Genomic DNA, 23,110 nt, shown 5'->3' with positions numbered 1-23,110 from the left:
GTATCTATTGCGAACGACCGAACGATGTCTTATTCAATGCGAACGTTTTGCGAACGAGCAACGATAAAAATAGGTCCAGGTCTTATAAAACGATCAACGATTTCTCGTTCGGTCGTTAATCGTTAACTGCAATGAAATAGTTTTGTTGTATGTAAATCTTTATTTTTAGGTTTCACAATCCCAGCCTAAATTTCAGTAAATGAATTAGAAGGAAAGACATAAATGGATGGTATAGCAAGGCCTAGTCCACAGGCAGTTCTCTGGCTATAAACCCACAATCTAGCCTTGTAAGGGAATTTTATGTCAGACCCCTGAATAAACAGGCAACAAGCTATTATATTTGTGAGTACAAAACATGGGAACAGTGCCCAAGTGGTAATAGGGAACAGAAGAGTGGAAGGCGAGGCCTTCACAAGATGAATGGGAAGAGGGGGGAATTGGGAAGACAATAATAATGAACAAGTAAGAGAAAATGAGTAAAAGGAGATACAACCCAAGGCCACATTGACAAAAGGATATACAACCTACTGCCAAGACCACCTTGCCGAAAAAGATATACAACCTACACCCAAGGCCGTCTTGCCGAAAAGGAGATACAACCTACACCCAAGGCCATCAGAGGGGATGGTACATTTATATTGTATTTTCCAGCAGCATCATTCACTTATATCTTTAGGAATATTACTTCCCCTTCCTAACATGGTATTATGGGATATTGAGTGGCATTTAAAGGAGGCATTGCACTATGGTAGAATGATCCATACAATAGTTTTTGTAGCTTTTGAATCTGCATAACCTTTAATGCAAGTTTCGTCCTTTTTAAGAAGAGTAGACAAAAAGGCAGCTGGCCATGTTCACACTCACTGTTTTTATTAAGCCAATTTCAACTAAATCCACTGTCTGAAATGTTATTTTTGAGCATCTACTATGTTTTCTAACCATTTTTACCAGTTTTTTTTTTTTTAACCTCAATTAGGAAAAAGCCAAAAGTTTGAATATTGGTGGCAGTCTGTAGGTGGCAGTCTGTAATGTGCATATTGGTATATTATTTAGGAAGGTGTGACTATATCATTATATCAGCTAATAGCTAGTATACACTATAGCCAATGCAGGGTGGAGAGAGAGCACATTTGAGTATAAACAGCTTTTTTTTTTTTTTTTTTTTTTTTGCATATATTCCCAGTTGCATGCATGGAAGTGTCCCTCAAAAGATTGTTCAGTCATTGATGTTAAAAGAAGGAAATAAAAATCTCAAAAACCGTAGTGACCCTTTTAATTTATAAATGTGGAAATGGGTGGTATTTTCCATTAACATCTGCTCCCTATTTGACAAGTCCCTTGTGCAAAGAGGAGAATGGCTTAAGGAATCCAAGAGGAAGTTTGTTTCTAATTTTGTTCCTCTCTTCACTTTTCGGGTGTGATCCTGCCATGAACTCTCCATAATAATATGAAGATTGCTGGATTGAAAGGGTCTCCATAGGTTTATGTTGTTATAATAATGTAGTTAATATAATTTTTCACACACAATTATTTATGGAGGCTGTTTCACATTATTTTATTGTACACCTGTAACCATGTTTTAGTAACTTAAACAACTCAGATTGAAAACATTATAAATAGGGATGAGCAAGTTTTCAGTAGTAGCAAAGTGCTTCACTAGGTACGTTGGCTAGCTTGTCAGCCTTTAAACTCTGTGCCGCTCCATTCCGCTCCACTCTGGGTGCCTGAAAAGCTTTTCCAGGCATCCGCAGCGGCACAGAGTTTAAAGGGAAACTATCAGCAAGTTATCCAGTGTTCATGCACAGGTTAATATGCTAACCATTAAAGTGGGGGAGGCAAAGTGTAGATCTGACTGCGGGAAGGGTGCATACAAAATAAAGCATGTCAGCATACAATGGGCATGTTAAGACATCACCTAAGGCCAGGGCCAATTCACAACACATTTTGGGACATAGTTTATTACACGTTCAAGTTGCAAAAAGTTACAGACACCCTATTGTATACCACATAGTCCCCTGATGGCGAACCTATGACACGCGTGTCAGCACTGACACGCGTAGCCATAGATGCTGACACACAGCCGCCATGCGGCCGCATAGGGAAAAGTGTGCTGAACTGCCTTGGAGCTTGTATACAGCCGCATACAAGCTCCAAGGCAGTTCAGCGTCCTTACAGTGCACCCTGACCCCACGTACTCCCCACCCCACATACCGCCTGAACGCAGCTACTGTGACGTCACCCGGCACAATCGCTGCGTACGGCCAGGACGGGGCGGGGCCGCGCTCCAGCTCCGCCTGCTCCTGCTCCTGCCTGCAGTGTCGTCTCCTGGTGCCACAGCATGATTCTGGACGGCAGCAGGATTGTAAGTGTTTGTGGGGAGGGATGGGGGTCAGGGGATGGGTCAGGTGATAAGTAAAGTTTGTGTTTGCGTGGGGAGGGATGGGGCCAGGTGGGGTATTGTATGTGTGGGGGAGGGAGGGAGCCAGGTGGGGTATTGTGTGTGTGTGTGTGGGGGGGGAGGGATGGGCCCAGGTGGGGTATTGTGTGGGAAGGGATGGAGCCAGGTGGGGTATTGTGAGTGGGAAGGGATGGAGCCAGGTGGGGTATTGTGTGTGTGTGGGAAGGGGCCAGGTGGGGTATTGTGTGTGGGAAGGGATGGGGCCAGGTGATGTATTGTGTGTGTGGGAAGGGGCCAGGTGGGGTATTGTGTGTGGGAAGGGATAGGGCCAGGTGGGGTGTGTGTGTGTGTGTGTGTGTGTGTGTGTGTGTGTGTGTGTGTGTGTGTGTGTGTGTGTAGGGGCCAGGTGGGGTATTGTGTGTGTGTGTGTGTGTGTGTGTGTGTGTGTGTGTGTGTGTGTGGGAAGGGATGGGGCCAGATGGGGTATTGTGTGGGAAGGGATGGGGCCAGGTGGGGTATTGTGTGTGGGAAGGGATGGGGCCAGGTGATGTATTGTGTGGGAAGGGATGGAGCCAGGTGGGGTATTGTGTGTGGGAAGGGATGGAGCCAGGTGGGGTATTGTGTGTGTGGGAAGGGGCCAGGTGGGGTATTGTGTGTGGGAAGGGATGGGGCCAGGTGATGTATTGTGTGGGAAGGGATGGAGCCAGGTGGGGTATTGTGTGTGGGAAGGGATGGAGCCAGGTCGGGTATTGTGTGTGTGTGTGTGTGGGAAGGGGCCAGGTGGGGTATTGTGTGTGGGAAGGGGCCAGGTGGGGTATTGTGTGTGGGAAGGGATGAGGCCAGGTGGGGTATTGTGTGTGTGTGTGTGTGTGTGTGTGTGTGGGAAGGGGCCAGGTGGGGTATTGTGTGTGTGTGTGTGTGTGTGTGTGTGGGAAGGGATGGGGCCAGATGGGGTATTGTGTGGGAAGGCATGGGGCCAGGTGGGGTAGTGTATGGGGAGGGATGAGGGTCAGGTGGGGTAGTGTATGGGGAGGGATGAGGGTCAGGTGGGGTAGTATGTGTTTGTGGTTTTTGGTTTACTTCACACAGTAATTATTATAATAGTTATTAATTATTAATAATAATAGTTATTTAAACTACAAATAACACAAAATTATGGTGTTTTTTCGCGAAGTGACACACCAACCGAGTTATACTCGTTTTTTGCCGAAAACACACACCGAGCTCAAAAGGTTGCCCATCACTGACATAGTCCCAAAACATAATGTATATGGGACCTAGATGGCAGTTAAAGTGTCCCCGTTATTATAACTTTCAAAATCTAAATCAACAGTAGATGTGATATAAAGCAAGTTTGCAACATACATTCATTATTTTTTGTTGACATCATGCTGTGAAACAAAGCTGAACTTACCAGAAATCCAGGTCCAGTCTTCTGAAGGCAGATTTTCTGACTTGTGCTGGTTGGAAAAAAAACAGACTAAACACAGGAATTCTGGCCAGTACAGAGAGTCCCAGCTCAATGTGTCCATCAGTCACATGACTGCCTTCTCTCTGTGAGCGCTCAGATGGCTGGGAAACACAGGACTTCCTGTTTTCTGACTTTTTTTCCTCAAAAAACAGGAAAGAGTCAGAAAAAAAGGAAGTGCCATGTTTTCCATGATAACTAAAAAAAATTAAAATAATAAATGCATATTGTAAACTTGTAATGACAGTGACACTTTAAGAATGTATTATGTTAACCCCTTATGTTAGAGATTAAGCTATGCCTACTTGATTTGTTGATAAAGAAATAATCTTTTTTTTTTTTTGTCATAGCAGGGTTCATGTTATGTAATACTTTAATGGAAATGACACTGTGGTGTGTGCAGCAGCAGCGGGTTATGACACAGGGGTCGTCTCATCACAACTGTTAGTAGAAATCGGACTGTTTACCAGCAGTCTGAAGTCTACCTGTATCTATATACAGAACCTACAAAAGTGAAAATAGCCTGCACTGTATTTGGATATATAGTACACATTAGACTGCCCTTGCTTACTAGGCTGCCTTAGATCACCTCCAGCTGATTCCCTCCATAAGTCTGAGTGCATGCGTGCTTGCTCTCTCTCCCGTTTTCTGAGCTGGTGTCTAGCGGGTAGTACACTGGACCTCTACCGTACTGTGAAGTCCTAATCCCTATAAACACAAAGCATGTGATTAAATATCCCTGGCTCGGCTTTCTTTCTTTGGGACCACTTATTTTATTGTTGGTCAAGAGAAACATGTCATTGGTTGAAAACAAAATCTCTGCCGCTCCTTTCATGTTCTGTGAATTCAGCATATATTGGCCAGAGTTTATTTCTGACTATATCCACCATTTAGGGAAGGTAATTCTAAGAGCCTTTCCTTGGTTGCTGACAGCTAAGGAATTGATTAGAGATAATAGAGGAATGTAAGAATCCCGTTATCTCACACGCAAGACTTGTTGAAATGAAAGACAGTCTAATGAGAGCGCCACATGTGACACGGATTGTTCTGCCTGGGTAGGAGTTGATGGTGCCTTATAGGACTCTACAATAAGATTAGTTGTGGGCAAAGTGTACAATTAAGGAAAGATTTTCCAAGTCTTTCTTTCCCATGGGATAAAGGAAGTAGAGGTACTATTTCGATAAGATAATATGCCAAAAGCTCTGCATGTTCTCTGTACATACTTTATACCATATGCAGAGTAGAATGTAGACTCTGTATTGCTTGGGATACACTTATACCAACAGTGCTTTAACTCCATAAGAGAACATTTCCAAAAAGGCTATTTGTTTTGGAGGCTCTGCTTCCTAAACCTTAAGACTCACAAAGTCTTAGATAAGAACGCAACTGTGGTGGGGCTCAGACACTGTGGACTTCTGTAAGCCGAGATTAGATGGTTGGCCTCTTGATCCTGGCTGGAATTATTCTACTTGTGTGTTTTACTGGCGTCGAGCATCAGCATGGATTTCCATCCAGATTCTGCAGGCCCTCAGAACTGGCTTTGTTTCTGAATGGCCAGCAGCTGTCTAGTTACATACAGCTTGGTGCTGGCCATTATGCAGTACAAAAATGTTATTGATAGGCTATATTGTGGGATAAACTGTATAAAGAACGACTGTATTACCTGCATAGTGAGTGTACTTTAGGGGAACTGAGTACTAGGCATCTTCTCAAGTACTTTCGTAAAACCATTGACCTTTTTTCCATGAACCGAGAAAGTTAAAGGGGTTATTCAGCGCTACAAAAACATGGCCACTTTCTTCCAGAGACAGCCCCACTCTTGTCTCCAGCTTGGGCGGGGTTTTGCTGCTTAGTTCCGTTTAAGTGAATGGCGCTTAATTGCAAACTGCACCTGAACTGGAGACGAGTCATGTTGTCTCTGAAAGAAAGTGGCCATGTTTTTGTAGCACTGGATAACCCCTTTAACTGGATTGTGCTTAAAGCTGGACCATCACATCCGCAGGTGATTCTGTTCATGGGCACATTAACTTGGCCATGTATTTGGATCATGTGGAGGCCAATGAGGATGTTGAGATCACCATGTATTTGCTAGGAGATTATTGTTTAATGTCAATACAACAAACAGAACCTCTTTACAATATGTTCATTTGCTGTAAATTTGAAGCAGATTTTGACTTCCCTATTGAAGTGAATTGGGAAAATCTGGAAGATCTGTGACGTGTGAACATACCCAAGGGCTGCTCTATGTAGTCTTGATTCAAGTCTCCACTGTCTTGTGTGATCAGGTAGATAATTCAGGCGTCTTCAGAAAATAAAATTCAGCTACTTATCTCAGGCTAGACAGATCCCAATAATGTACTTAAAGCGACTCTGTACCCACAATCTGACCCCTCCCAAACCATTTGTACCTTCGGATAGCTGCTTTTTATCCAAGATCTGTCCTGGGGTCTGTTGGGCAGGTGATGCAGTTATTGTCCTAGAAAACAACTTCTAAACTTGCAGCCCCGTGCCCAACGGCCGGGGCTTAGAATGTCTGTGCATTACTTGAACATTACTGAACATGGGCTGGATCGTTAAGGCACCTGTGCAATGTTCAGACAGGAGAAAATGTTCCAATGGCATTCCTAATGATGAAAAGGGTGGGGAGAAGGGATGGAGGGCTGGTGCAAAATTAGGGTACAGATATTCTAGGCCATGGCCGTTGGGCACAGGGCTGCAAGTTTGAAAGTTGTTTTTTAGGACAATAACCGCATCACCTGCCGAACGGACCCCAGGACAGATCTTGAATTAAAAGCAGCTATCCGAAGGTACAAGTGGTTTGGGGGGGGGGGGGGGGCAGATTGTGGGTACAGAGTTGCTTTAAATGTGCTGCTGGGACTTCTTAACCGTTGCCATTCATGTTGCCATTCTTAGTATGAGCATAACCTTGATTGTCCTGTTTTCTTTTTCAGGCAAAGCCAAAGCTTATTGAACCCATTGACTATGAGAATGTCATTGTGCAGAAGAAAACACAAATCCTGAATGATGCACTTCGGGAAATGCTCCTTTTTCCATATGATGATTTTCAGGTATTAAATGTGTGTTTTGTTTTTTTTTTTATTTAATATGTACAGTACACAATCTATCCATCCTCAAAGGGAACCTGTCACATTGTATATGCAGTCCAGTTTGCTGGCATCATGTTAGAGTAGGAAAAGCTGAGCAGATTGATTGCTTTGTTGGAACATATTCAGTAGAGCTTGACACTTGAAATCTCAGCTCATTTTGTGCTTCGTAGTTATGTGGGCGGCCCTATTGACAACCATCTCGGTGTGCATGCTTATACATTGGAGGCTGTGAATCATTGAGTGAGACCGCCAACTTGACTACCTAGCCCAGAATAAGCAGGGATTTCCATCAAAAAATGACAAGTAATACAACTATATATCAATCTGCTCAGCTTCGATTCAATTAGCAACAGACAATCAGGGAGATTTATCAACCATGGTGTAAAGTGAAACTGGCTCAGTTGCCCCTAGCAACCAATCAGATTCCACCTTTCATTTTTCAAAGACTCTGTGAGATATGAAAGGTGGAATTTGATTGGTTGCTAGGGGCAACTGAGCCAGTTTCGCTTTACACCATGGTTGATTAATCTCCCCCTATGTGTGTTTTTAAGATGTCTAGGCAGTCGCTGCATATGAATTGTGCTTGCAAATTGAGCCTGATCCATATGCTACAGGTAATGATTGCAGACAACATTCATCTGAAGTCCAATCCCAGTGGTTTATCCACTAAAATGCAACAATCAACACTGATCACTGCATCCCCACAAAACAAGCCTTTCTATGGCTTTGTAGATGCAAAAACATAACTCTTAGAAGTTAAGGATGAAGAAACAAAATGCTCTAACCTTTGATGGCTGCAGATTAGATTGCAGTTTTGATGTGACAGATTCCCTTTAATAATAGGGAAATACCAGTGGAGAGGAGAGCTGCTTGCTGATGGGGTTCTCTTTAAAGTGTCACTGTTGTTTATTTATTTATTTTTTGCAGAAATCAATAGTACAGGTGATTTGAAGAAACGTTGTTTCATGAAAAAGCAGTTTAAGGGTGCTTTCACACTTAACTGATCCGCAGTGGATTGCCCGCTGCGTATTTTCCGCATAGTAATCCGCTGCGATTTCGGGAACAATAGTAGTCAATGGGGAAGCATATTCGTAGCGGATCAACCGTTGTGATTTTCAAGCGGATTTGAGCGGATCCGCTGTGGATCAGTTAGGTGTGAAAGCATCCTAAAGCTCTCCCTCCTATCTTCATTGTTTTCTATGGAGAGAGGAGGGGGGAGGGAGATGAGGCACCAAAACAGGACAACAAAGAGTTAATTTACAGCTACATCACTGGGCTATCTCCTCTGAAGTCAGCACTGATCTCTGAATAGTGGCTTTCACACAGGTCCCACTGTGTAATCCTTTGTTCTTTGCTCTCTGTTGTCAACTTATCTCTCTCCTTCCTCCTCCCCCCCTTCCCTCTCCATAGAAAAGACAGGGCACGACTGATGTAAACTGGTCGAGATTTCCTGATTAATGAGCAGTGAATGAGAGAGAGGAGGGAGTGGGGGGATGTGGGGAAAGGCTTTTTACATGCAGATAATGGCATATTTGCCTTATAAACCCAATTACAAAGTTTCTTAAAATCGCCTGTACTATTGATTTCTGCAAAAATAATGAAACGACAGTGACATTTAAAGAACTGCAAGGATGGTGAAGGGCACCAAGCACTTCAAATGGGAGTTTGGGATGGGTTACTAAATTGTATAGCCCCCCAAAAGTTATACAAATCACCAATATACACTTATTACGGAAATGCACATAAAGTGTTTTTTTCCCTGCACTTGCTACTGCATCAAGGCTTTACTTGCTGGATAACATGGTGATGTCACTTCCTGGATAAAATGGGGATGTCACGACCTGACTCCCAGAGCTGTGCGGGCTGTGGCTGCTGGAGAGGATGATGGCAGAGGGATGCTCAGTGTCCCTCCAGTGCCCTGTGTCCCTCAGTGTCCTCCTGCCATCATCCTCTCCAGCAGCCACAGCACGCACAGCTCTGGGAGTCGGGTCGTGACATCACCATGTTATCCAGAAAGTGAAGCCTTGATGCAGTAGTAAGTGCAGGGAAAAAAAACACTTTATAAGCATTTCCCGTAATAAGTGTATATTGATGATTTGTATAACTTTTGGGGGAAATACAATACTTTAATAAAAATTTTCCCCGGACTTTAAGTTCCTAAGATGGCCCCAGCACGACTGTTGAGGAAATGTATGATTGAATTGTATTAGTCAGCTGTTAACTGGTCACATTCTTTCGCCTAACTAGCCAAATGCTGACAGATATTTTACCCATTTGCATACATATACTGTACGCCTGTCTGTATTGCATAAATATGAAATAAAACCATCTATGTTTACCTACTATATGTAATCCAACAAATAGTGGCAATATATGTGTCTCTTCTTTTACCTTTTGACAATCTGTTCAATCCATTTCCTCGGTGAAAGCTTCCTGCTGTTTATTTTTACCCCAGCTATTTGTTTAACATTATGGTGATAACAATCTAAAAAAATGGTGTCCCTAGAAGCAGGAAGCCAGGCCCTTGTGAGTACAAAGGTACTGGAAGTCTCTGCATCCGTCCTCTCTCCAAAATAATAATAAAGTGCATGTAAAGAAGCACAAATACCAGCTGGGAATTGGGATGACATACTTGTGCGACGCTGCGTGATTGAGATATACGACATTCCTTTGTATACTAAATATAATGATTCATGGAGAAGTTTTATTAGAGTCCTCTATCAAGTCCCCCATGAATACACATGTGCATTATTACAGGCAATCCACAATGTGTTCACAACATTGAATCTCATGTCCATTCTTTTTTACCATCATTAAAGTGGAATGCATCTCCGGAACAAAGGGGGAAACTTACCTACGAAAATCTTTTAGAATGTTTCCCTTGTGCTGAAACCGTTCCTGTTTTTATAACAAAAAATGATAAAAGGGATAGTGCAGTAGATATTGTGACCCAAATGTGTAAAAGGCCTCATTCACATGACCTTTTGGATCACTGGTAGGCTTTGCCTGACCTTCTAATATGTATTCTGAGGGCTACTGCCTTTTACCTGAATGCACTTCTTTGTGGCACTGAATGGCGTCTACTACGCTTTGAACAGAATCTCATCTGGGTAAGGAAACAAGCAATGGGATTGAACAGAGAGCCGACACTGGACAAGGCATATGGTGTGGTGTAGTTTTTTTGTTTTGTTTTAGTAGCTTTTAGTGTAAGAAACTGCAGCATTGTCTTTTTACTTGAATGGAAACACTGTGCAGTTCCTTGCACTACCACTTCTTAAAGTGCAGTGATCACAGGATGGGCAGCAATATACAAGGAAGAGGCAGCAGATCTCACATGAATACTCCTATAATGCATTAATATTGTGAAGTCTTTTTGCACTAGTAATATTGTAATGTCTTTTAAGCTTGTAATTCTGTATGTCCTAAAATGCTTTTTGTTAATTATTTTGCAGGCTGCTAGTTTTGAAGAAATAATTTCCTGTTGTTTCTATCTTCTCTTATAGATTGCTACCTTAAGGAGACAGGGTCGATATATATGTTCAACAGTTCCTGACAATGCAGAGAAGGAGGCTCAGAGTCTTTTTGTCACTGAGGTAAGCTTGTTTTAGTGCCCTCGTAGTTGGCATAGTATTGGAGGCTCATTGCCGTTCACTATCCCTAATGCTTCCCCTTGGTACCACTACCTTTGGTTAGTCACTCATTTTGCTGTCTGAGAGTTGACCTTTAGGCCGGTGGGCTGAGCACACTTTACTCAAATAAACTATCATTGTATATTGCATCAGCTTTCCCCTGGACATCAGTTTATATGCAGAAAGGATCTGTTTATTATTTCAGTCTACGTTTATAAGGGTCGGGCTCTAAAATCTTGTGTTTTCTGTTTGAGTACTCTCGTAGAATGGCGCCACTCCTGTTTTGACACATGACGTATATAGTAAGACTGCACCTTGTCCTGCAAACACTTTTTCCTTATTCCCATGCCAGGCTTCAAAGGCACAATAACACAGTCGTATTTTGAGAACATGCCTTTCTTTTGGGCTTTCTGTTACTGTAATCTTGTATGATCTAGGGGAGATGAGAATGTTTTCATGACTTGTAAACTAAATAATTGACTCATGGATCATTGTATGCCTCTGTATATCTTGTACCCTATAGGTTTATATGTTCAGATCTAGGGGTGTGCTTATCTTGCAGCACACTTATTTTACTGAAAAATGTGAAGATAATGTAACTGCAAATTCTGTGTTGGATCAATGCCATGAACTAGGTATACAGGAGACTCTAGAGGAGAGGCGCAGGCTGTGCGGACACAGTGGAGCTCGTTGGATACTTTTCCAACGCCCCCTAATTTTAGGTGAAAATATAACTGTGTGTGAAAGAAATGGCCGTATTTTGCAAAAGAAAGTAATAAATAATGTGCATGTTCATTATTTGGACGCTCATCATTATCATTGTACACAGTGTGTGCACTGCTGGCCAGTTTACTATTTACTTCAATGGAACAAAATTGAAAATATACAATATACAATATACAAAATATACAATTATATTGAAAATATGGCTGTATTGTACCTTTTATTTTTTTATATATTTATAGCCTTAGGGGTATGTTCACACTGAGCAAATGTGGCAAAATTCTGCCTGCCTCAGTGTGACACTGATTCTCTACTGGAAGGCTTGTGCGCCGCCACTCTCCGCTCAACCAATTGATGTGGATAGCCCATGCTTCCATAAACAGTTGGGTTGGTACGCCAGCTATAAGCACAAAAACTGTATAGTATGATCAATAAAGAAATTTTTTTCTGTTTCACTTATTAGTGCATCAAAACCTATAACTCCGATTGGCACGTTGTCACCTATAAATATGAAGAGTATTCAGGAGATTTCCGCCAGCTGCCAAGGTAAGTGTCTAGAAGCTGCCAGCTCCTGGATCTCTGCAATCTTCTTAATGTGTTGTGTGGCGCAGGTGTCACTCGCAGGAGTCCTGAGGGAATATTGTGCAACTTAGACCTCCAACCGTGTCCTAGTTGGCAACAACTTGCAGTCTGACGTTTTTACTTTACATCCTAGCAATAAAAAAACACATTTTTCCCTGCTGTTAAATGTAACAAATTGTTAATGAATCACATTCATCATCATTTAACAGGGTGCGGCAGAGGGAGGCTGGGACCTGCACTGCAACTGTGTGTCTCTATGTGTATCTATGTGATAGTATTGTCCTGGATTTATACCTGAGCTTTAGGATACCTGTATGTGCGTCAGCTTCAGGACTGCAGCTGTTGTTGCACGGCATATTTCCAAGTGAACATTGCACAAATGCAACAAAAGATTTAGTGCTGAATCCAATGCAAAAAACCCCCAAAACATTCTGCACATTTCTACTTTATTAGGTCATGGCTCAGTATTACGGTTAGTGTGCAGATGAGCATCAAGATTTTCCATAGAAAACATTTATCACCATGTTTTTCTAAATCTACACCTGGTACTAGCGTTTTACATATGCCAGTAACCACTGTTTAAAATCTACAAGAGGGGATGTTGGAGCAGTTGACCATAAGTACAATTATATGGGTCTGAACATACGTGTAATTATAGGCGCGCACCCCTGTTCAAGCAAAACGTAAGCAGGCAATGTTTAAATATTTGGGATCCTGTTTGAGGTTTTAATTTATGTCTTTGAGATAGACCTCTGCACAGCTACAGTACACAACTGAGGGATGCCAGTGCTGTGGATGAGCAATATAATACAATCTAACATATCACTTCTGTCACTGCTATCATTTCCTGTTTAGATAAGGAATGTATTATTACTGGAAACGTTATAGAAAGTTCTATATCTAAATTTAATTAATTGATCTTTGGCATGGAAGCCGTCTTAAGATTCTCTTCGGAGTGTGCGAGGAGCGTGCAATTACAGGCTAATCAATGGCAGTCCTCTAGGAAGGGGCCCTCCTCCTCCAGAGATGGCTCTATGCTTTGATCCTGTTCTGGCCTTCATCTGATTACTTTGTAGCCATAAATATTGATACAAGGCAGTTTGCTGCATATTTTATACAGTAGCTTCTGATAATTTTAGCCTATTCCTTGCTAAGCTCTTCCTGCTGTGTTTATCACATCTCCCAACACTTTTCAGACACCTCTGACTTTAGAGTCACACCTGGGTAACATTGAGTGTCTGCCCTGACCTTGAAGGTGACTGCAGTAAGGGTTTTCCATGAGTAGAAGTCATATTTGAAAACCTGCTTTTTATTCTGTTGATTCAGAGAAATGTCCTAGCAATCATGTTGCATAGTAAATAACTCACCTATGGCACCGTTAACCCCTTTTGCTGATATTTTACACCTCCAGTAGTCAGGGCAATTTTTATGTATAAATAAAACTGAAATGACTACATACAAGAATCTTACTCATCCCTACACCTGTGTTATGTGTAATGTACACATGTTCACACTACGTAAAACTACGGCCGTTGTTGCCGATGGCAACAACGGTCATAGTTTTGTCCAGTTTTTGAGCATCAGAGCTCTGCAGACGGAAAGATTATCCGGCCAGAGACCGGCCGTTCCGTGACCTGGCCGGGGTCACGGAACGGCCGGTCCCTATGTGTGAACATAGCCTAAAGGTACAAACACACAAACGTATCAGCAGTGGGTTTCTCGCAGTGAAATCCGCTGCGGATACTTGCCCATTCACTTCAATGGGCTGACACAGTCTCAGCAGGATTGTCAAACCCAGCGCCATTAACCCCCGCGGCCCAGGAAGATACTGTACCAGAACCCTGCTCCTGCTTGTTTCAGGGTCCCCTGGCGGTCAGACAATCAGTGCATTGATATCTGCACCATCAAATCTGCTGTGGATCATGTACATGTGAATGCACCCTTAGTGTAATTTTTCTTGAAAAATGTACCATTCCTCCTAAAAATCAACTTGTGCACAGTTCATACATACATTTACGGCTAAGTCTCCCTACACACATGTTCATGAAACAGCTTCTATGTTTAAAAAAAAATAAAATAGTTTCATGTTGGAAATTTTAGAAACATTGCCACCTAAAAAATACGGAGATAATATACCTTGAAAAGTAAAACCAATGTACTTCTTGAAAGCATGTGACAACCTTACCATGCTTATCTCTGCAAAGCATGAGAGCATGTGGCGGCCATCTACATCAACAAAAGATTGTGCTCTCAAAAATAATGAAACAAAGACCATAAGCAGTGAATGTGTTCTATGCTACACCCAGAAATGACTAATAAGCTACCAAAATCTGCATTTATTGAGAAAGCACAGGATACCATGCAAAGTAGAACTTGCCACTGCTACACAATGAACAGAGGCAAACTCCCATCACTGTGCAGTGCAGTGCACCAGTTTTTGGCACCCCACCCAGTCAGTTACTGGTGAGCTATCCAATGGGCAGCTCATCAATACATTTTGCCCTGAAAAGCCTTTTAAATTAAAGGAGTTAAGCGCCCAAACAGGGACATGAACCCTGAATCACCCCTTTCTATTTCTGCAACCTGTCAACTACCTCCTGCTCGCCTCCAGAGCAAAATAATGTAGGTATTTTATATACCTCTATAACCTTCAGGTACCAGATGACTGGAGTTTAGTTTTTATTCATCCCTTTAACGCTTCATATCATGACTTTTCAGGTCAGCACTGCCAACAAAATGTGACATATGATGGTGTATTCATAGACACAAATAAAGATAGTCTGCTAGTCACTACATTTTTTTCTTTTTCATGACTATGCACATTAATAGTCTATTGCCATTTCACAATATATGCTGAAAAATCTTTATGAAAGTATCCCAACATAAACCAGCCATGGAAACACAATGCAAATGCGTTAGTACAGTACTGATAGCTAACAGGCAGGTAAAAGGTGTGTGTATGTATGTGTATGTGTATATATATATATATATATATATATATATATATATATATATATATATAATTAATAAATAAATATATATATATATAATATATATATATATATTGTTGGGTCATATCTATTCATGGTTCTGTATGTTGAATGTAAGTCTGGACTATTGATAATTGGGAAATAGATGCAATATAAAAGAATTGTGTTATCCACCTTAGCCTTACATTTCATTATTTTTACTGCTGCCATAAAATGTCCTTGTACCTTTTATTGTATATGATACAACCAGGGAACAGAGTTTTTCTTGAAGACCATCTCTAGGTAATAAGTGTGCCCGGTGTATATTTATTTATGAAATAAGGTGGTGCCCAGAAGTCAAGAATTCTGTGTTGAAATCTGTATGGAGGCATTTCCAGTTTTCCAGGAATTGTTTTTGATCATAGACAATTACCTGTGTTTTACCCTCTAAAAATAATCATATGATACTTAGCAGGAAATTCTGAGCTTTTGTCAGCCCATAGCAGAAAGATAATGGTTACATGGCTAGGACTGCAGCTTTCAATTGTCTAGATGTGTTCTCACACAAAATTATTATTCATTGTTGATCAGTTGTTGCTCTGCTAAAAAAATCCACTTTTCCACCAAATGATGACTCTTTCCTTTTGGAATTTAGGCATGACAGGCATTTTAGAATACCAGTCGATTTACTTTATCCACTTGGCAAAGTGTAGTAGATATCCCTGGTGTTCTTGGGCGCTTTATAGTAGACAAAGAAATATTAGATTTTTTTTCTTAAAGGGGTTTTCCTAATGCTCCTGTTTTTCCATTTATTGAGTGGTAATGTAAATTAGGTTGTGTTTTCCCAACTACTATTCAGCTCCTAGGATTCTGACGTATGTTTGTATCTTGTTCTCATTCTTATAGCAAAGGAGCAAAGCCGGAAAAGCTTCCAGTTCATGTGTATGAGGTGGATGAAGATGCAGACAAAGATGAGGTGGGTACATGGTTACATTTCCTATCCAATGTGGATCTGTAAAACCATTAAAACGGTCTTGATGATTTTCTGAATTCTTCTTCCCATTACACACGACTAGATCTGTAAAGTTTCTATTGAGAAATCCATTCATTACAAGCTACACTAACCATGACTTCTAAATTGTTTGGGGTGCATATGTTTCATTGATTTATAGTAGACAATAGAGAGATACCAGAAATGTATTACAATATGACTCTCCACCTCCATAGAAACCATGAAATATTTATTGCATTTCTTTAAAAATGACACACTGATGCATTTTATGTAGACAGCATGCTTAGACATAATGAATGGTAATGTTCCAGTTTTCATACTTTGTTTTAATAGAGGCAATTTCTGTTCCATGTTTTCATGTATCCACCATGGATGCTGGAAATGCTGGGCTCCATCTCCCAATTACACACTTGACTAGATCTGTAAAGCTTCCATGGAGAGATCCATTCATTACAAGCTACACTAACCATGGCTTCTATAGACATGTTTGGGGTGCATATGTTTTACTGATTCATTACGCACTACAGGGATGTAGGTTGCCATCTTTGCTTTAGTAGTAAGATCTGTGTCACTGTGATGACTGATATGTGGCCAGAGGGAGCCAGGCAGATAGTGTGTCGGTTTGTGGTAAGCCTTTCATCCTTTGGTCTTGCTTTTACTTGGAAATTGTTCTTTGAAACAATGGACTTGCCTGCTGAAGAAGAGAAGTCTGTAAGGATTTTCTTTGAGCAGGGATGTAAAAGTTAGGAACATACTTCATCTTAATGTGCAATTGCAGAAATACACTTCATAATAGATACAGCTATGCTATTTATCACAAAGAAGAAATGCTTTTTCTTGGGGGTTGCTATCCAGCTGTATTTTGGTGGAAAGAAATCTGCTGGTGTTCTTGAGAATTAATACTAAACGTTCAGAAAAAAAGTTTCTCTTATGCAGCAGATCAGCGTTCACATGTCTTCAAAGACCTGCACTTAGATTCCTCCTATTGCCTAGCTGCTGTTCTCTTTTCTTGTGATACTTGTCCTGAAATGATCTCTATGTACCTTTTTTCTTTCTGCTGGTTTAAGCAGAAAACGTCAGCATTTGTGTTAAGAAGGGAAGTAGCGTACCCAGGTATTTGGCTTGGTTGTTTTTATTTCTATTACTGACTGCTGATGGAAGTTCACAGATGCACAGGATGTGGATTTGCTGTCCCACAATACCTTCACTAGCTGTGTCAGGGGTTAAGCAGGGTGACTTGTATCTGGACAGGGATCTGTATGGTCCTTGGTGCTTTATATACGGAAAGAATTGGTAAAACATGGACGTTACTTTCTTGCGTATAGTTTGCACCACTGTGATAGAATGGGTTAATATCACAGTTGCCCCCTCTTTTTAGTTTACGTGCTGGTAAAACCCCTATCATATATGATTATATATTAGTCTGTAGGTAATGGATATCATTGTTAGGCATTGGTCACAGACTCCATTGACAGTTACAGTGTAAGCATTTTATTGTTTAGATTTTCAGGAACCTTCTATTGCAGAATGGTTTGAAAAGATGTCATTCATGTATTTAGTTTATTTGTTCTTGGTTACATTTAAGTTAGACACAGTTCACACTGAGCCAAAACTGCGAAATTCCGCGGCAGAACTCTCCGCCATGGAATTCTGCCATGCTCCATGTCATGCAGTGACTGAATGGGAGGGCATGCGTGCATTCAGTCACTGCAGGACATGTAGCATGGCGGAATTCTGCCATTTTTGCTCAGTGTCAGCTGGGCCTTAGAAGTTAACCTTCTAACTAAGTATATGCATGTGTTTGCCCCAGACATGCTGGGCATTTGCATTGGAATCGATTACCTTTTTACCGACTGTAAAATTGTATCCTGTAAAACAGGCGGTGGCGGCGTGGGCGGTGATAGGGATAGCAAAAGGTACTACTCCCCCATTATCTGCAGATAATGGGGGAGTAGTACTTTGTATATGTTCCCAGCACCGAGCAGGGAGGGAGGAGGTAGATGGCACCTCTCTCCCTCCCTGCTCGATGCCCTGTAAATGTATTCATTGAATACATTTATGGGATACTTTGGGGAGCAAGGACACTTGCTCCCCAAAGTATTCCACAAATGTATTCATGAAGTCACAAAAGTACAGTGCATAACATTACATTACATACACTGTAATTACTATGGAGCGTCCAGCAGGGGCGCACTATATATATAGAAATCAATGCTACTCATTGACTTCTATATAGAGATCGCCCCCTGCTGGACACTCCATAGGAATTACACCCTTTGTCGTGACGTCACAGGTTCTGAGAGAATTCTAACACTTCCTGATACACTTAATTAAGGGAAATAGCAGTACATGAGCATTTCCCATAATTAATGTACATTAGAAAATTGTATAACTTTCCATAAGTAATAACTTATAAAAAAATAATTTTGGCCGGACTTCTCCTTTAAGCACGGTATATCGAGTGCCATAGTCAGAAGGGTCTCAATAGGACATGGTAGTTTAAAATGACATGTTAGTTTAAAGTGAGTCTTTCAGAGTAGATATATGCTGCCCACACAATGGGTGACATGATATCCCAACAGGCTTCCCTTATTACAAACAACACAAGACGTTTTACTCTGGGTCACTGTGGTGTTACAGACAAAAACCAAGCTGTGGTATTGCGTGAGAGTCTGAGAGACAGTCTCCCTGGCTTTATTGACAGGTCTCTCAATCAAGCAGAGTAAAGAGAAGCCAGGGAGACTACCTTCTAGATACTCTACAGCAGTGATTTTCAAACTTTTTTGAGTCTTGGCACACTTTTTATACTTAAAAAATCCCGAGCACACCACCAACCATAATGGCTCAAAATGACACTAAAACAGTACATATTATACATATAGTTAATAATATAGATTCTAAATGTATTTATACTCGCTCAGTGTGAAACCTGGGCCTGTTTTCTTTCCCCCCCCCCCCCCCCCCTGTGCTTCTCTCCTGTGCTTCTCTCCACCATACTTTTCCCCCTGTGCTTCTCTCCTGTGCTTCTCTCCACCATACTTCTCCCCCTGCTTCTCTCCTGTGCTTCTCTCCCCCATGCTTCTCTCCTGTGCTTCTCTCCACCATACTTCTCCCCCCTGCTTCTCTCCTGTGCTTCTCTCCACCATACTTCTTCCCCCTGCTTCTCTCGTGTGCTTCTCTCCCCCCTGCTTCTCTCCTGTGCTTCTCTTCACCATACTTCCCCCCCCCCCCGCTTCTCTCCTTTGCTTCTCTCCCCCATGCTTCTCTCCTGTGCTTCTCTCCACCATACTTCTCCCCCCTGCTTCTCTCCTATGCTTCTCTCCACCATACTTCTTCCCCCTGCTTCTCTCCTGTGCTTCTCTCCACCATACTTCTCCCCCATGCTTCTCTCCTGTGCTTCTCTCCCCCATGCTTCTCTCCTGTGCTTTCCTCCCCCTTCTTCTCTCCTGTGCTTCTCTCCCCCATGCTTCTCTCCACCATGCTTCTCTCCCCCCTGCTTCTCTCCACCAGACTTCTCTCCACCAAACTTCTCTCCACCCTGCTTCTCTCTGCTGTTTCTCTCCCCCATTCCCAAGTTTCTCTCCCCCCCCCTTCTTGCTCACCTCCTCCGAGATGGTCGCCGCTGCTGTCCGCCTCACCTACTGGCCGCCCAGCGGAGACCGGGAGCGTGGTGCGTTGCGGCGGGCCGTAGTGCACACGTTAATTGGAAGCGTGCATCACAGCCTGCCGCAGCGCACCACGCAACCGCCCACATTATAATCCGCCACTGATCGCTGCGCATTTCCGGGGGAACAAAACACAGGGGCACCATAGTTTGGGGAACTTTCCCCGCGGCACACCATGTGTCGCGGCACACTGGTTGAAAATCACTGCTCTACAGCTAAGTTGTTTTTTTTTTTTTTTCTTTTTTTTTCTTTTTCCCTAAAAAAACATCTCTGCAATAGAGAATTAAATTTAGTTGTTAGTAACAAGAGAGCCTGTTGGGGTTTCATTCAGAGTTTAAACTTTTTCTGCTGAGGCCAGACCAGAATCACAGGGGTAAGGCGTGACGTTCCCTGTTTCTAACTTCACCAGTAGTTAAAGCAACTCTGTACCCACAATCTGACTCCCCCAAACCACTTGTGCCTTCGGATAGCTGCTTTTAATCCAAGATCTGTCCTGGGGTCCGTTCAGCATGTGATGCAGTTATTGTCCTAAAAAACAACTATTAAACTTGCAGCCCTGTGCCCAATGTCCGGGGCTTAGAGTATCTGTGCCCTAACTTTCCACCACCCCTCCGTCCTCCCCACCCTCCTCATCATTAGGAATGCCACTGGAACATTTTCTCCTCTTTGAACATTGCCCAGGTGCCTTAACGATCCAGCCCATGTTCAGTATTTACACAGCTGATAAATAGGAGAAAATCTGCTTGGAGCATTCCTAATGATGAGGAGGGGGGAGGAGGGACAGAGAGGTTGTGCCAGCCTAATGCATACACAATCTGAGTCCTGGCCGTTGGGCACAGGGCTGCCAGTTTAAAAGTTATTTTTTAGGATAATAACTGCATCACCTGCCGAACGGACCCCAGGACAGATCTTGGATTAAAAGCAGCTATCCAAAGGTACAAGTGGTTTGGGGGGGTCATATTGTGGGTACAAAGTCGATTTAAAGCTGACCTTCATTTCTCTGTCTAATTCTACTTCTAAAGTAAAAAGGAAGCATATATTACTATAAATACCATGAATTGTTACATGTGGCCATTGCTGATAGATGTGTCTGTAGTATTCAGCCCATGGTGATAAAATACATGGTGCATAAAGTATAACGGCACATGACCTTTAATTCCTAACAAAAAGTTTTTTTGTTCCTAGGATGCGGCATCCCTCGGATCCCAAAAAGGGGGTATCACCAAACAGGGCTGGTTATACAAAGGAAACATGAACAGTGCAATAAGTGTCACCATGAGGGTGAGTATGTATAATGGATTGACATCAAATTCAGAGTGTCCTTGGTGAATGTAGAGCTGTCTCCATGTATATGCAGGCAGCAGCTAATGTAAATCTGAGTATTACACAATTCACCATTTTCACATGGAGCTTAGCAGACTCCGATGACTGTCAGCAGCTGTGAGGCTCCTCATTTCTACACCTTCCCTAAAATGAAGCTTGAACATTTAGTAGGTTTTCTTTGCCTACTGCACAGATCTAGGCCACAGTGATTGTGGCAGTACCCCAACCATGTTACCCTGATGACTATGGAGTCTCATAGAATTTTATACTTCTGTGTCCTTTTCTGATCAGCATCAGCATCCTTTAGCAAGACCTTCACATCTGCATTGTTATGTGGTGGTTTCCATTACTCCTATTTGTAGTGTTTATCAGTAAGCCTGTGTAACAAATTTGTATTTCTTCCAGTCTTTCAAAAGGAGATTTTTCCACCTTATACAACTCGGTGATGGTTCATACAACTTAAATTTCTACAAAGATGAAAAAATCTCTAAGGAACCAAAGGGATCAATTTTCCTTGATTCTTGTATGGGTGTTGTGCAGGTAAATTTCATTCTGCTTGTGTGTCTTTTGCTCTTTTCTGAGTTATAGTATATGAGGTGCACATGCTATGGCAGGTGGGTTAGCACTGGCATGGGGAACTGTTATGGCAATATGGCATACTTTGTAAGGACAGCTGTCACATTGAAAAAAGTAATCAGGTGTCTAGGCAGCATGATATAAAGCAGTCGAAGCTGAATGATATATATGTTTCATGGGGAAGGCATAGAACCTGTAATTTATTTAATATAAATCTCTGCTCCATCCAGTGGGTGGTCTGAACAAATGATTGACCGCTATCTCTGTATGCGCAGTCATAGAGGAAAAGCTGTCTATCATTTAGTGATACCACCCACTAGACTCCTAAGCCCAGAATGAGCAGAGAAGTTTTACTGCATCTTTTCCTATAAATTATGTTTATATGGATTCTCCACAATGCCCCCTACTCTTTTGAACTTTTTTTTTAGGACTTTAGAAAGTTAGGACTTTCTGTTCAAAGTAGAACAGCTCTCAGGGCCCAATCTTGGACTTCACAGTTGTGGGTCATGACCTACTTTTGTGAATGAAAATGAGGGAACACAATAGCAGGCTACCTTTCATGTCTTGTTTATGCTGGTCGACATATCCTAGCATGCTCTGCAAGCTCCAGTTCAGCCACACCTGGGGAGGAGGTGCACTGCAGGTTTATAGATATGTCTACTGCTCTGCCCTTTCTGGCATAGACTTTTTGCTTGAGCTTTTGATCTGTCATCTTTTGAAGTCTAATTTATTCCAAACATTTATGAAAATATTTACAAACTTGAATATTTACACACATACCCCCTACCCTCCGACCCCAGCCTCCTGCCTCAATTGCTAGCCATCTAGGTGGGTTTTTATGTATTTTTTTTTATCGATGTACATTATATACTGTGTGCATTTTTGATCCCAGTCTTGCAGCATTTTACTGGTGTCTGTTGTCGCATCAGAGTGAAGGCAACTGAAGGCAGAAGCGCTGTGTGTCTTCATATGCTGCATTTTCTATGCATAATAATTAACAGCAAAGCCGCTTATGGAGAGAGAATCCTTCGAGCTTGTGAATTATTTGAGAGAGAGGAAGGTGCAGCGAGTGTTCAGCGTGTATCTGGCAGACGTTTTTGTGTCTGAGAATGAAGGTGTCCTCTGGGGGATGGGAGTGTTACATTTTCTTAGCAGCATGTTCAGTTCAGGAAGTGTTTGCTGTTTTTTCTGCACTTGGCACTCACCCATATTTTAAGTAAAATCTGGAAAGAAAAAACACCTCTAACCTTGCTGTGTATTCTTAATAGGTTACATGCTGGCTTCTAGTTCATGTGGGATTACTAATGCGGGAGTGAACATTCTTAGCTGCAGATAGATATACTATATATTTCCACATACATTAGAGCTGCCTTATGTCTGGACATTACAGTTACATTTGCCCCCCCCCCCCCCCACACACACACACACTACAGATGTTATTAAAACGATGATAAGACGTGGCTCATTCACACATTCCTGCATAGAAAGTGTTTCATGAATTACAAATGCGTAGGGCAGGAAAGTAAAGGGCTGAAGGGCTCTTCTGTCTATAAGATGGCCTCCAATGGAGGGGCATGTGAAGTACATGTCACTCTGCTTCCTCTATAGCAGTACACTGCCTCCAGACAACCAGTGCAGGCACAGTGGAGGGAGCATGT

General features: G+C 42.1%; 1 protein-coding gene across 7 annotated transcripts in view; it reads left to right on the top strand.

Annotated features, from left to right (window-relative positions):
- DOCK9 (dedicator of cytokinesis 9) overlaps nucleotides 1–23,110 on the top strand; it is a 177,392-nt gene that overhangs the window by 74,261 nt on the left and 80,021 nt on the right. For all 7 annotated transcript variants that reach the window (XM_069970704.1, XM_069970702.1, XM_069970701.1 and 4 more), the window contains exons 2-7: nucleotides 6,818–6,934; nucleotides 10,477–10,566; nucleotides 11,789–11,871; nucleotides 15,783–15,852; nucleotides 20,739–20,834; nucleotides 21,282–21,416. In XM_069970704.1, the coding sequence (XP_069826805.1) occupies nucleotides 6,818–6,934; nucleotides 10,477–10,566; nucleotides 11,789–11,871; nucleotides 15,783–15,852; nucleotides 20,739–20,834; nucleotides 21,282–21,416 (591 nt within the window). The remainder of the gene's footprint in view (nucleotides 1–6,817; nucleotides 6,935–10,476; nucleotides 10,567–11,788; nucleotides 11,872–15,782; nucleotides 15,853–20,738; nucleotides 20,835–21,281; nucleotides 21,417–23,110) is intronic.

This window comes from Dendropsophus ebraccatus, chromosome 5 (genome assembly GCF_027789765.1).
Source record: "Dendropsophus ebraccatus isolate aDenEbr1 chromosome 5, aDenEbr1.pat, whole genome shotgun sequence".
Classification (NCBI taxonomy): domain Eukaryota; kingdom Metazoa; phylum Chordata; class Amphibia; order Anura; family Hylidae; genus Dendropsophus; species Dendropsophus ebraccatus.
Note: the sequence above shows the minus strand (reverse complement) of the source record. Positions and strands in the feature narration are given on the sequence as shown.